Source organism: Panthera leo, chromosome C1 (genome assembly GCF_018350215.1).
Source record: "Panthera leo isolate Ple1 chromosome C1, P.leo_Ple1_pat1.1, whole genome shotgun sequence".
NCBI lineage: Eukaryota > Metazoa > Chordata > Mammalia > Carnivora > Felidae > Panthera > Panthera leo.
In genome coordinates this window covers 125,017,380-125,032,237 of record NC_056686.1, presented here as the reverse complement: position 1 = coordinate 125,032,237, position 14,858 = coordinate 125,017,380, and the positions used below count along the sequence as shown (strand labels likewise).

The 14,858-nt window shown below is 43.4% G+C and overlaps 1 protein-coding gene across 3 annotated transcripts in view; it reads right to left on the bottom strand.

Annotated features, from left to right (window-relative positions):
* MGAT5 (alpha-1,6-mannosylglycoprotein 6-beta-N-acetylglucosaminyltransferase) overlaps window positions 1-14,858 on the bottom strand; it is a 338,284-nt gene that overhangs the window by 190,558 nt on the left and 132,868 nt on the right. For all 3 annotated transcript variants that reach the window (XM_042948514.1, XM_042948515.1, XM_042948516.1), the window contains one exon: window positions 3,536-3,700. In XM_042948514.1, coding sequence (XP_042804448.1) covers window positions 3,536-3,700 — 165 coding nt within the window. The remainder of the gene's footprint in view (window positions 1-3,535; window positions 3,701-14,858) is intronic.

Sequence of the window (14,858 nt, the reverse complement as noted above, 5' to 3'; positions counted from 1 at the left end):
CAACTGCTATGGTACCCAATTTAGAAGCAGTTTATAGCCAACCAGAAGATATATCAGCAAGCAATAAGACACAACAGTAAGCAATCAGAAACATCAGCAAGCAATAAGACACCAGAGTAAGCAGTAAAGACACACCAGGGAGAACATTTCTGAGCAATTACCACATGTCTTAATGCAAAAAGAGAAAAAGAAAAACTTCACTCAGTCAGCATTGGAACCCTATAAAAATGAACCCTCTCACAGCTCAAGTGCCATTTCTGCTACAACAAGAGAGGTAATGAAGACCGCATGGCCACAGATCAGAGAGGGCAAAAGCAGCAATAAATGGTTTTTTTTATCCTGAACAAGGGTTATAAAGTTAAGTTTTTGTCCTTCTTTTTGGCACCACAATCTACAGATATGGCAAATAGTTTAGAAATATGTTGTTTGACTGACAAAATATAAAGGCCCCACCACCCTCTGGGAGAAATAAAGTGCGATGCCTCCATTCTGTCTTTCACTTCTATATCCATTGCGGCCATCACAGTGGCTAAGGGAGGAATGCACATGCACACATAGGGACAGGCTTGCTTTCGCAAAGGTTGGTCAAAGAAACAGACAATTAGACACAGAGAACTTTTTTTTTTTATCAGACAGGTTGTTAAATATCCCAGAAAACTATCAGCTCTCCAGGAACCTCTAAGAAAATAGTGACCTATTTTTCTAAACTCACCCATTTGTGATGACTTACAAGATGATTTATAAGAAAGATGGAGCACACACTCTATATGGTCCTAGGTCTTAAGCTGAGCTCAGGGGGCTCCAGGTCCCTATCAAAGGTCCCCCCTTGCCCAAACACTTAAACTCCATGAAACCAGTGAAACCACTAGCTTCTTGTAGATGTTGAGAAGACAGAGTACAATCATGTGCCTCCAAGAGCTCCAAACAGTAACTGGTTATTTACTGGGAGGTTGCTAGATGTTAGTTTCCTCCCCTTCCTTCCAATTATTTTCTGGGTCATGATGCATTTCTAGTCTGTAACTCTTCCATGAGGCCCCTATGCCTCAATCCTACCCACCTTCAAAATTTACCTTCCTGTGTGAGAAGCCTTCACAGCTGCCTCCACTTACAGGATCACCATTTGTGTGATTTTATGCATATATATTATTTTCCTAAGTGTCCATTAAAAATCTCAAAAGTGTGGGGCGCCTGGGTGGCGCAGTCGGTTAAGTGTCCGACTTCAGCCAGGTCACGATCTCGCGGTCCGTGAGTTCGAGCCCCGCGTCAGGCTCTGGGCTGATGGCTCGGAGCCTGGAGCCTGTTTCCGATTCTGTGTCTCCCTCTCTCTCTGCCCCTCCCCCGTTCATGCTCTGTCTCTCTCTGTCCCAAAAATAAATAAAAAACGTTGAAAAAAAAAATTAAAAAAAAAAAAAAAAAAAAGATTTAAAAAAAAATCTCAAAAGTGTATCACACACAAAATATACCAAGGAGTGACGATGAGGTTAATTATTAGACACAACTCTAAATTTTCTCCCTCCTCCCCCCTAAAAGAACACATGAAATACTTTGGTTCTTTAATTATTCGTAAACACAGAACCAGTGGCACATCAAAAGGAGACCCACTCAGAGCCAACGACTTAGAGAATGTGTTCAAGAGGTTTGTGTTACTTGAGTAAGCTAGCTCCATACGTGGGGCTGGAACCCCATGTGAAAGAAGGAGCCACCAACTCCCTCCCTCCCCTATTTCATTCCTGGACATCTACCCACAATTCTGTACCCTGGGGCTTGGAGCCCAGGCAGCGAAGTCTCCCTGTAAGCCTGGCACACAAACAGGACAGTCAGTGGCAGCAAGATCCCTTACCAGGGCCGAGAATGACAACAGGTATGTTTACGTGGGCCTCATAGAACAGAGGCAGTGGGAGGCAGCAAAGCTAAAGGCAGAACACCCCACTCCACGTCTGGAAACAGGATAATGCAGAATGCCATGAACCCAGAAAGGACCTCTTCAATAGCATTTCCTACTGGGGACAGGAATGGGGGAGTAGAGACCGGAGAGGCATGGCTTCCATTTATTAATAAGCAGCTCAACACAGTGGGAGGTTTTCTTGTCTAATTACAGAAGCTGTTGGAAACTGCAGGGAAGATAGGATTTATGGCCCAGATGACACTGTCTCTGTGTTGTAATTAAAAGTTATTTTTAATACCTTTGTTTGGTTGGATACTTTGGATTATTAGAAATATATTTTGTAATTTAACACTTGCTAAAGGGCAGAACAGAACAGAAAGGTAATACAACAAGCTTGCATAATGTGAAACAATTAAATGTTTTGACACTGGGAGGTAGGAAAGGAAAAGAATTGCTCCCACTTAAGTCCATGCACTTCTACAAGTCAGGGGTAGAGGTAAACCAGAAAGTACTAAGTTAGATTTTCAAAGTACCAAAAAATAACCCAGCTACTTATTTTATCCACTAACTAGAATCTGGATACCACCACCACGAGTGTAGACAACTCACAACTGTTCACCCAAAGCACCTCATCCTAACCTTGAGCTCTTCGCTCTGTCCTGGGTTTCTAAGAAATGACAGTGGTCACCCTAAGAAGACCAAGTCCTGGCTCAACCACAAAGACCCAGAGGCCAACCCCAGGCAGTGCAATGGGGAATCTGATGTAAGCGATGGACAGTACGTGCTGTGTGTGACTTGGGCATTGTTTTTATTTTTTTTTTTTTTTTTTTTTTTTTTTTTTTTTCAACGTTTTTTATTTATTTTTGGGACAGAGAGAGACAGAGCATGAACGGGGGAGGGGCAGAGAGAGAGGGAGACACAGAATCGGAAACAGGCTCCAGGCTCCGAGCCATCAGCCCAGAGCCTGACGCGGGGCTCGAACTCACGGACTGCGAGATCGTGACCTGGCTGAAGTCGGACGCTTAACCGACTGCGCCACCCAGGCGCCCCAGGGCATTGTTTTTAATCCATTTTTCTTCTCTCATCCAATTTTAAGAAGGGACTAGACAAAATGCATCCCAGTGAAAACTGCAGGGTTTTGTCCATGAGTGGCTACAGAATCAGGCCAAGATCAGGCAGGGGCCATTTATTTCCTAAGTGCCATTTCTAGAATTTACATTTCCCCATATACACATAGGAGGCATTTTCTACAACGGTGGCTCTTCTTTAACAACAGGAAGGAGACAGTCTATTATATGGAACAGACTTTTGAAACTGATAAAAATGGGAAGGAGAAAGAACCTCTAACCGGCAGGAGCTTCCCAGATAACCTGTTTCATTTCATCTTTATCCATGCTACAAATCTCCTCATTAAATGTGAATTCCAGGAGCTCATTTCATGAAATGTGTCACAGAAACCACCAGATATTACACATCATGATGAGACTTAAAACATGTTTTAACATGTTCATCAAAAATAAATTTAAAATGAGCTTTTCCAGGGCCATACCACGTTTATGGGATTTATACCAGTAAGAACCACTGTACTGCTTTAGTCTTTTCCCAGTTGTAAGCAGGGTCTGACTCCATGTCAGGGACAATTGCTCTTACCTGCCACATTAATTTTCTCAAGTGCTACCAAGCTGGGAACAGCCGTGGTGGAGTTGGTCGAGTTTGTTCCCGTGCCATTGATTACAAGATTGTCCACCTTTGACTCTAACTTGCCAATGCGCTGCAAGATATTATCCAAAAGCACAGCAAGTGTTTTCTTCAGATCTGTGAAAGAAAATGCAAAGAGTTGAAAAATTCTTTGGCCCTTGTATGTTTGTCTGGCTCATGCGCTCGCTCACTCTTTCTCTTCTCCCCCCCACCACCTCTCTGTCTCTGACATGAAGAACAAAGGGTGGCACAATCAAAAAGTACTGCTTAAACATCTGCCCTAACAAACCATATCTGGTTTTTTTTTTTAATTTTTTTAATGTTTATTTTACTTTTGAGAGAGTCACAGCACAAGCAGGGGAGAGGGCCAGAGAGAGAGGGAGACACAGAATCCAAAGCAGGCTCCAGGCTCCGAGCTGTCAGCACAGAGCCCAACACAGAGCTGGAACTCACGAACCGTGAGACCATGACTTGAGCTGAAGTCAAATGCTTAAGTCAAATGCCTATCTGACTGAGCCACCCAGATGCCCCTTTAACAAACCATACCTTAAAGATGACAGTGGCCCAGAGAGCACAAATCAGTCTGTTCTGCAGTCCATGTAAGGCAGTAAGTGACATAAAATTAATTCCAGCTACTAAGTTGATAGAGAAAACTCTGGGTTACTTAGCATCCTATCAATTTCATTGTTATTTTTAGTGCTATATACTCTAGTATGTCCTAATTTTTTTTTTTTTTTTTTTTGCAAAGTCTTTATTTCGGTTGGTTACTTACAGAAATAATAGAAACTACAGTTCTAGATTCTAGGCATGCTGGGTAACTCAAAGGTATCTGTAGTGAAGTTTAGAAAGATACTTAAATTAAGACCAGATTCATTCATGCAAGAAATTTTTATGAAACAAGTGCTACGTGCCAGGCACTGTTCCAGATGCTGGGGCTATTTTCTCGCGATGCTTACATTTAAGAGCTGATTCCCTTTTGGGGAGTCTGGATGGCTTTGTTGGTTAAGTGTCCAATTCTGGATTTCAACTCAGGTCATTCATTCACTACCTCATGGTTCATGAGTTCGAGACCCATATCAGGCTCTGTGCTGACAGCACGGAGACTGATTGGGATTCTCTCTTTCCCTCTCTCTGCGCCTCCCCTGCTCATGCTCTCACTCTCTCAAAATAAACATAAGTAAAAAATAGAGTTGGATTCCTTTCCTACACATCTGACTGGGTTAAATGCTGCACTTCTCTCTGGACAAACTACAGACACTTTATCCTCATGTATACGTAAATGTTTACTAAGTTTGTACACAAGGTATTCCACATGTACAAGATTAATTTAGCTTCTCTTCTCTGGAAACTCATAATTAAAGAAAGATATTGACTTGTACATGTGAGGAAGTCAGAAGGACAACAGGCCAGCCACCCATGTGAATAGAATCGGGCCTCATTAATGAATTGGGAGCCGTCCAGGGGAGAAGTGCATGATGTGGGTAGTAGGATGTGCAAAGTCCTAAACAGGGACAAACGCAAGGTTGCCACTTCCCCTCCTACTAGGAACAGGGTGAACTTGAGCCGAGCAGGTAATCTCACCTGGCCAGGAAAGAAGTATACACCAGATCAATTCACCAACCCCAGAACACAGCCAAATGACGTTGAACCCCGGCCGCGAGGCACTCGGGCAGTCCCATTTTGCCAAGGGGACAGGAAAGTCATCAGAATGGAAGCAAAGGTATATCATTAGCATGGAAGTTTGTGTTTCTTAGTGGTTTACAGATGGGAGGCATGGCTGGAGCGGATTAAAAATTACCAGCAGAAACCAAGCCTACACCTTCATCCTGGAAGCTAGGTGTTCTGTGCTGGGCAGAAGCATGGTCTCCCCACCACCCTCCCCAAACCGAACATTAGACTTGTTCACCCTGTTAACTTCTGGAGTGATTCGTCGGTTCATTCTAACAAACACCAGAGCGGGCCTATTTTTTTGCTCTTCAGCATGTATACTTCCTACAGGTAAGAAGAAGCTGGTCACAACATTAGAGCAACAGAGCTAAAAATATCATTATAATCGAGAAGGGCAGAAGGGAACTAATGTTTCCCAAATGCCCATTGCAAGCCACACGCAAATCTAAGAAACCCCCTTCTCCGTGAGGTAGGTGAGGTAAAATGACTTCATTTTACAGATAAGAACATGAAATAACATGCTCACAGCTATAGAAATAATAAACCAGAATGGGGACTTGAGTAAGGCTGGCCTAATTCCCGGCTGCCTCACTGGCCCAGCCAAAAGTCAAGCGCAAGGGCAGAAGAAGAAACCAAGTGTGAAATTCAGTGTCTTTCACCCATACCATTGTGATTAAGGGCCCAGACTCTGGAGCCAAGGTTTCTGAGTTTATGTCCTCATTCTCTACTCCTATTTCCTTACCTGTAAAAGAGTGGTAAGAACCCTTGCCTCTTTGGGGTTGTTACATGGGCATAATGAGTTAATATGTATAAAATGTCCTTAATAATCACTACGTAACAGCCTGCGATACACATAGACAAAAAAATGAAACCTTCCTCTGGGAAATGCTCTCATCTTTCCTCAAGAAATCTCTTCCTGAGTGATGCAGAGAGCTTTGCCACTTTATCCAAAGGGTCATGAGCTCGCTCTCCAAGAGCTGCAGTCCCACGGTCTGCATGACTCACAGTCTGCCCCTGGCACACCCTTAGCTGGCAGAAACAGCAGGGGTCAGCCACCAGCTCTGCTCTTACAGTGAACCTAAAGCATCAACTGCTTTTCCAGAATTCTGAAGATTGCCAGGGGCCAGCAAGGCAGATGGGGGCAATGGTACCAGGAGGAAGCAGCCACAGTGTTAAGAAACCACCCCTCAGATAAAGGACAGCAATGGCCTCCACCTCCAGCCTCTTTGCCTGCAGGCTCTCGCACCAGCCAGAGTCCACACAGGTAAAAATGGTATTTAACTACTACCAGCAATTGAGATTAGCTAGACACAGAAGCCCTGAACCTCTAGAACAGGTTAAATCAGGGTTTCTCAGCTTTGACACTATTGGCACTTTGGGCCGGGTAATTAGTTGTTGTGGAGGGCTGGCCAGTGCACCGAAGGGTGTCTGGCTTCTAGCCAGTGAATGACAGTAGCAATCCTTTCATGTTACAACAGAAAATGTCTCTGGACATTGCCAATGTCCCAGGGGGAGGGGGGGAAACAACTGCTCCCATTTGAGAACCACAGAATTAAGCATATTCTCCCAACCCTCATCTTCCTCACTGCCCCTTTGTAGAGAGGAAATGGAAGTATGAGAACAGTCACTGAACTTGCATTATGTGTGACCTCAATTCACTGATGCCCCTGAGGCGTTGCAGACATTGCTACAAATACAATGGGAAAAACAATGAAAGAATCGGCCCTCCTCCCTACAGGGGCTTCCCAAAGCCTAGCCCATGGTGATGGTCTCTCAAGGGCTGGTAACCTTTTGCAACTTTTTGCCTTTTGTTAAAAGGCAACAAGGACTACTGGACAGAGCCCCCTAACCCAAAGTTACTGGAGACAGTCACTGGTGGAGCACCCTCTTAGGTAGATTACACAACTGTCACATCAACATTAAGATTATACAAACAAATGGAAAGACATATTCCATGCTCATGGATTGGAAGAATATTGTTAAAAGGTCTACACTACCCAAAGAAATGTACAGATTTAATGCAGTCACTATCAAAACACTGACAATATTTTTCACAGAACTAGAACAAATAATCCTAATATTTGTACAGAACTGCAGAAGACCCTGAATAGCCAAAGCAATCTTGAAAAAGGAGAGCAAAACTGGAGGTATCACAATTTCAGATTTCAGGATATACTACAAAGCTGTAGTACTAAAAACAGTATGGTACTGGCACAGAAACAGGCACACATATTGATGGAACAGAATGCAGAGCCCAGAAATCAACCCATGACCGTATGGTCAATTAATCTATGACAAAGGAGGCAAGAATACTCAATGGGAAAAAGACAGGCTCTTCAACAAATTGTGTTGGGAAAACTGGACAGATACACATAAAAGGATGAAAGTGGATCCCCTTCTAACACCGTACACAAAAATAAACTCAAAACGATTAAAGACCTAAATGTGAGACCTGAAATCATAAAAATCCTGGAAGAGAAAGAGAGCACAGATATTAATTTCTCTGACATTGGCCATAGTATTATTTTTCTAGATATGTCTCCTGAGGCAAGGCAAAGAAAAGCAAAAATGAATTACTGGAACTACATCAAAATAAAATGCTTTCACACAGCAAAGGAAACAAACCATCCACAAAACAAAAAGACAACCTACTGAATGGGAGAAGATATTTGCAAATGATATATCCAATAAGAGGTTAATCTCCAAAACATATAAAGAACTTACACAACTCAACACAAAAAAGCAAATAAGCCAAATAAAAAATGGGCAGAAGACACGAATGGACATTTCTCTGAAGAAGACATGCATATGGCCAACAAACACATGAGAAGATGCTCAACATAGCTCATCATCAGGGAAATGTACATCAAAACCACAATGAGGTATCATCACCTCACACCTGTCAAAATGGCTAAAATGAAAAACACAACAAACAGTAAGTGTTGGCAAGGATGTGGAGAAAAAGTAATATTCGTGCACTACTGCTAAGAATGCAAACTGCTTCACCCCTCTAGAAAACAGTATGGAGGTTCCTCAAAAACTTAAAAATAGAACTACCCTATGATCCAGTAATCACACTACTAGTTTTTACCCAAAGAATACGAAAACACTAATTCAAAAAATATATGCACCCCTATGTTTATTGCAGCATTATTTACAGTAACCAAATTATGAAGCAATCTAAGTGCCCATCAATAGACAAATGGGTAAGGATGTGGTACACACATACACACAAACACACACATACAGGAATATTACACAGCCATAACAAAGGATGAGATCATGCCATCTGAGACAGCATGGATGGACCTAGAGGGTATTATGCTAAATGAAATAAGTTAGACTAAGAAAGACAAATACCATATAGTTCCACTCATAAGTGGAATCTGAAAAAAGAAAAACAAAATTGCAGAATCAGACCTATAAACACAAAGAACAGATACCTGCCACAGAGGAGAGGGTGAGGTATGGGCAAAATGGGTGAAGGGAAGTGGGAGGCACAGGCTTCCACATATGGAACGTGTAAGTCACAGGAATAAGAGGCACAGCATAAGGAATAGAGTCAATGATATTGTAACAGCAACGTGATGGGACAGATGGTAGGTACACTAGCGGTGCACATAGCATAACGAATAAGCTCATTAAACCACTAAGTCATAGACCTGAAACTAACGTAACATCATGCATCAACTATACTTAAAAAAAAAAAAAAAAAGTCAAAATAAAAAGAAGATAGTCTTTCTTGATTCCTAAAATACAGTCCCCAATAAGGGTGACCTACCATCTCTTGTTGACGCCACCTACCAGAGAGTGACCATTTTGACTGTGTGACATGGTACAACTAAAGGAAGTCACGATGATGAGAAGGATGCCGACGGTCACTATCACAACTACGACCCTGTACCACCACCACCACCACTGCCACTGCCCTGCCATCGATTGAGCTCTTTCTGTGTGTCAGCTACTGTCCTCAGCACTTCTCCCAGATTAACACATGCAGTCCTGCCATGAGAGTATGAGGAATGTATCACTGTTACCATCTCCACTTCATAGATGATAAAACAGAGCAGAGAAGTTAAGTAATTTGTTCCAGGTGACTGCAGCTTGCGGGTTCAGTCTCAAACAGTCTGGTTCCAGACCCAACAGCTCTTCCCTACCATGCCACACTGCCTCTTAAGAACCACTATGGACCTGCCAGCAAGCAAGCATCTTTGACCTGCTGCTTCTGAACACACTTCTCGGGACTAACCTCTGGGCTTCTGCCATGTGTTTTTGTTAAATCATATGCCAACCATCCTCAAGATTCACTGATGCCACTCTTCCGTGAGCAACTCCCCAACACCAAAAATAATCAAGAGTCTCCATTTCCAAACCTGCAGCCTTGAAATGAAAATGGAATATAAAGCAATCAGAAAAGTTGGACTCTCTAGGCACTTTACCTGGACAGGGATGTTTTCTTTCTCAATATGAAAGAAGGTCATTTTCAACAAGCAGCTATTTGAGTCACTATTTTAAGATAGCTGGACACAAGATAAAAAACAGTGTCAATAAAACACACAGGGCTTCAAGCCCATCTTTGTATCCTTACCAACTGGCACATGATAGTCCTCAGTTATGTGTGTGTTACATAAGTAAATGAACAAATGAATGAATGAACCAACAAGTAAGTGGACTATGGTCTTCCCACCAATAAAGCTAAAGAAATTATACCTCTGTAGGTGATTAAATTATTTCTCACCTTTGCATTTTACAGTTAAACCTGCAAAAAATACAAGTCTTATTGCAATTTTAAATTAATACTAGAACATTTTGTGTTTTAGTCTTAATGATAATCCATTTATCCAATAAGACTGTTCACCCAAGAATAATTTCTACAGAGCTTAGCAAAGAAATTAGGGCAAATATATTCCTCCAAATTCTAGTGTAACATTTTTATATTTATCATTGTGTTTTACAGTTATTATAGCAGTAAAATGTGTCCTCAGCAGGATTACAATTTTCAATTACTAAAAGGCTTTTAAAATTTTGTTTGTGCTTCAAAGCCTTAGCCATAAAAATTTAATCCCAACATCACTACCGCAATTCTGTATTCCTAAAACTTACTGTACATGATAAAGATGAGATCAAAGCAATTGGAAACATATAAAATGTCCTTCTGGGGAAAGTAAGCTTTGCTTTCTATCATGCCAGAAGTGCTTTTATCAAGGGCAAGATCGACAAAAATCTCAGAACAGGTGCCCTGACAGCTTCTTTAAGTTTTCACATTCAGAAAGCCATGACTTTAGGGGGTGAGTAGGAGCTGGAAGATGCTACCACATTCCTGAACAGGACAGCCAAGGAGATTGCACTGTCAGCTAGACTTGCTGCCTGAGCTGGAGCCCAAGGAGATGGGATTTCAGTAGAAAGGGAGTCCTACTGGTAGGAAGAAGGTCTATCAGTATATAGGTCTATTGGCTAAAGCTGTTGAGACAGGACAGCAAACCCCGACTGCCCAGATCACCCAGGCAATCAGTAATTGAGGAATGATCAAGAAAGGCAGCACTTGGGGCCGATGCTATCCTACTCCGTTCCCTTGGCTCATGCTTCCAAAGCAGTGGTTCTCCAGCCTGCTGTCCTCCAGGCTCTGTCCTCAAGGCACTCCATCAGAATCTATAGAACCCCACGAATCAAGGACTCTGGGCACAGCCACGATTGGCTATGTTTAAGGTGTGGCCACCATGATTCGCTGACACAGAACCAACTGTGCAATGAACAAGGATTTACATATGAACTTCAAAAAATAATTTGCATCTGTGCTTGCTCCTAATCCAAGTCCCTCTTCACCAAGGTTGCCCTGAGAGGCAGAGTGCCAACAAGAAACGGCTTCACTTGCTGCTTGGGAGAAACTAGTAAAGACAGGGCGCTAATGAGAAAGGAAGGTGCTAATGAAAAAAGAATTAGCCCCAACCTCTCACTTCCACTCACTGCCAGGAATGTCAACTTTCATCAGTTATGTATTTTTAATTTTAAAATGACCTTTCCACAGAAAGATAATACAGTTTTAGTAATACGCAAAATACAGTCCATTCATCGCATACAAGGACCCTGTAGTGTTGTTTATTATAGACACATCGGGACACTACCCAAATGCCCAAGAAAAAAATTAAGTTATCTATGTCCATCCATTCATAAGAGAATAAATCACTGGACTGGAACTCAGGGAGGGTAGAGCAGGTGTCTTGTCATCTCTGTTTATCACCACTGGCTATTAACATCAGGAGCTCACTGATTATTTTTTGAATGGATGGATGAAAAACACATGTATGGCCATTAAAAATACCTGATGGCATAAGGAAATACAACAAAGAAGAGTTTTAAAAGCTGCACATAAAGTATTCCAATTTTTTTTTTGGAAATGAGCAGATGTGCACGTATCTCTCCACATTTTAAAAAAGGACAGGAGGGAAATCAAAATTTATCTGGATTTGGAGGTGAGAAGTATTTTACATTATATTCTTCTTTATTTCTAAGAATGGTAAGGGCACCTGGATGGCTCAGTCAGCTAAGTGTCTGACTTTGGCTCAGGTGATGATCTCTCGGTTAGCAGTTGGCGAGTTTCAGACCCGCGTTGGGGCTCGCTGCTGTCGATGAACACCCTGCTTCAGATCCTCTGTCCCTCTTTCTCTGCCCCTCCCCTGCTCATGTTCTCTCGGTTTCAAAAATAAACAAACATTTAAAAAAATGGGCTTGGATCATCCTTGCCCTTGTGTGTTTTATTGACAGCATCTTCTATCTTGTGCTGAATCGTTTGGAAATGGTGACTCAAACAGCTGCATAAGCTGAAAATGAACTTTTCTTCTTTCACATTAGGAGAGAAAACAAGCCTACCCAGGTTAAGTGCTGAAAAGAGTCCAAGGTTTTTCATTACCTCCAGTCTACGTGCCCTCAGTTTTATATGAATATTCACTGTACTCTGACAATCATGAAGGCATAAAAAAAAAAAAGCTATTTGAAAATACATATAGTGCAGTGAGTTCTACCCTTACAACTCAAAGATAGTGGCCCCAAGACCTGATGTCAGGTAAGAAGACACCTCCGGAAACATTTCAGTGACTGACCCTCACTGCCTTCTATTTGAATTCTTTTTTATTTTTATTTTTTAACATTTTTTCATTTTTGAGAGGCAGAGAGAGACACAGAGTGTGAGTGGGGGAGGGGCAGAGACAGAGGGAGACAGAGAATCTGAAGCAGGCTCCAGGCTCAGAGCCTGATGCAGGGCTCAAACCCATGAACGGAGAGATCATGACCTGAGCCAAAGTCTGAAGCTTAACCTACTGAGCCACCCAGGAGCCCCTCCCATTTGAATTCTTAAAGCCACCTGGTGGGTAACCCACCTGTACTTAAAGTCACAAACATGCCCTCTTCCCGTAGCTGTCACAGGCACCCACACCATGTCTCAGATGCTCAGTATTGCTGACTACTGCTCTCTCCGGGTTAGGCTGCAAGGACACACTTTAAGCTTTGAGTCCAGTGCATACCAGAAGCAAATGTTATTCCTGAGGTGCTACAGGGGGTGTCGCTAGTATTTCAAGGAACTTTCTAGGCAGCGGAATCTGAGAAAAGATCTTATCTAGGCCTGTTGACGATATCAAGTGCTTTATGGAATCTACAGATATCCAGAATGGAACTCTTGGGCTGTTGTGTCAATTTTCCTGACACCTAGCCAACTGCACATAATAGGAGTCAAGCATTTCAGCCCTTTTTACAGAAGAGAAATGAACTTGGGCTCTGGGAGGTCAAGCCCACTGCTATGGAGGGTCCCAATCTGACCTGTGGGCCCACACCTCCCTGTCAAGGAAGGGCAGCCACAGCCCACTACTCCCTCTCCCTCACCTCCTGTACCAGGAACAGGACCCACAGCAATGCCTTCTTCAGAGACAAAGTGAGCTCACCAAATCCAGCTCATCTCACAGCCCACAAGGGAAAGCCTTCTCTTTTGAACAGGGTAACGACCATCACATCTCCCACTTCCAAAATGCCCAAGTCACTCTGTGGAGCGAACACGCTTTAAAAAGAGATCCAGGGAGGAGCCAAACAGCATGTGACTGGAGACCAGGACAGCTGTCCTCGAGCCTGGCCAGCATGGGACCCAGCAAGGGTGCTGCCAAGGCAGGCCTGCCTGGTGGTTCTAGCAGACAAGCATCGCCCAGTCTTGTGAAGGAGAGTAGTGGCAAGCCTGCCTTCCTCCCTCTTGGGGAGAGCTTACTTCTGCTCAGGTCATCCCCTGTAAATGCCGAGGACAGCTACAGAAACACATTCCTGAAGCCCTGTGTTCAAACACAGAAACAGTGTCCGGTTCACATGAAGAATTTTGGTTGGGTGGTAACAGATGTAGGTACATGCAGGCCAAGGTTAGTGATAATTTACCACGCCGAATGCATTTCACTAATCTAAGCGTTTAAATAAGCTTTGTAACACGTAATCCTTACAACAAGCCTATGAAGTAAGTGATATTATTATATCTCTATTTTTAAAAAGAGGAAGCAGGCTTTTAAAACCTCATTTACCGGGGCGCCTGGGTGGCTCAGTCAGTTAAGCATCCGACTTCAGCTCAGGTCATGATCTGGCAGTTTGTAGGTTGGAGCCCCGCATCAGGCTCTGTGCTGACAGCTCAGAGCCTGGAGCCTGCTTCAGATTCTATGTCTCCCTCTCTCTCTCTGCCCCACCCCTGATCACACTCTGTCTCCTTCTTCTCTCAAAAATAAACAAGCATTAAAAATTAAAAAACAAACAAACAAACAAAGCACTACATCAGTGTCCTGCCCAAGATCACACACCTGGCAAGGAATCCTTCTATAGCCACCTATAAACGCTCTCTAACTACCTTCCAGAATAAACACTTGCCCCCAGGTCAGAATCATGCATAACAGCTACTTGGAGCCACCTGGACAGACAGTCCACAGGCAATCTCTTTCTGTTTCCCAGTCTTACTAAAAACACTACTTTCAAATTAGCCCCAGCTGTAACTGTTCCACACAGGTAGAGTGAGGACAAGGGGGTTGCTGCTAATCACTTCTGGCTACTAGAAAGTGCCAGGTATGCACTAAGCCCTGGGCTACAGCAGGAACAAGAGAGACAAAAACCCCTGCCCTCTGGGGGCTTGCATGCTATGTGGGGGAGAGAGACGATGAACAAATCCAATGAATATGTGCCGATAGGAGATTTAGGCGTTATGAAGACTGAGAATGAAAGAGAGAAAGAACAGAAGGAGAGGAGGAGCTATGGGGGGAGGGAAGGCACACATATGGAAGAGCAAAGGCAGATTCTCAGGGACCAGCATCGCTCAGCCACCACCACGCAGCCGGTCCCAGAAGACAGCTGTGGCTTCTAGGCAGATGGGGAAGGGTCAACAGCTCTTGAGGGTGGCCACACTGGCACGCCATTGTGACAGGCCGCCAGGCAAGGGGAGCAACCTCATTTCAGGGCCCAGGACACCCTGAGTCCAAGAGGCACACCCCACCATGCACATTCTCTCCTCAAGCTGGGACTTGAAGCAACAGTGAAGCAGGAAACAACAGGCCTCATCAACCAGGGGAGCAGAAGAGGCTCCAGTCCCTTCCGGAGACAC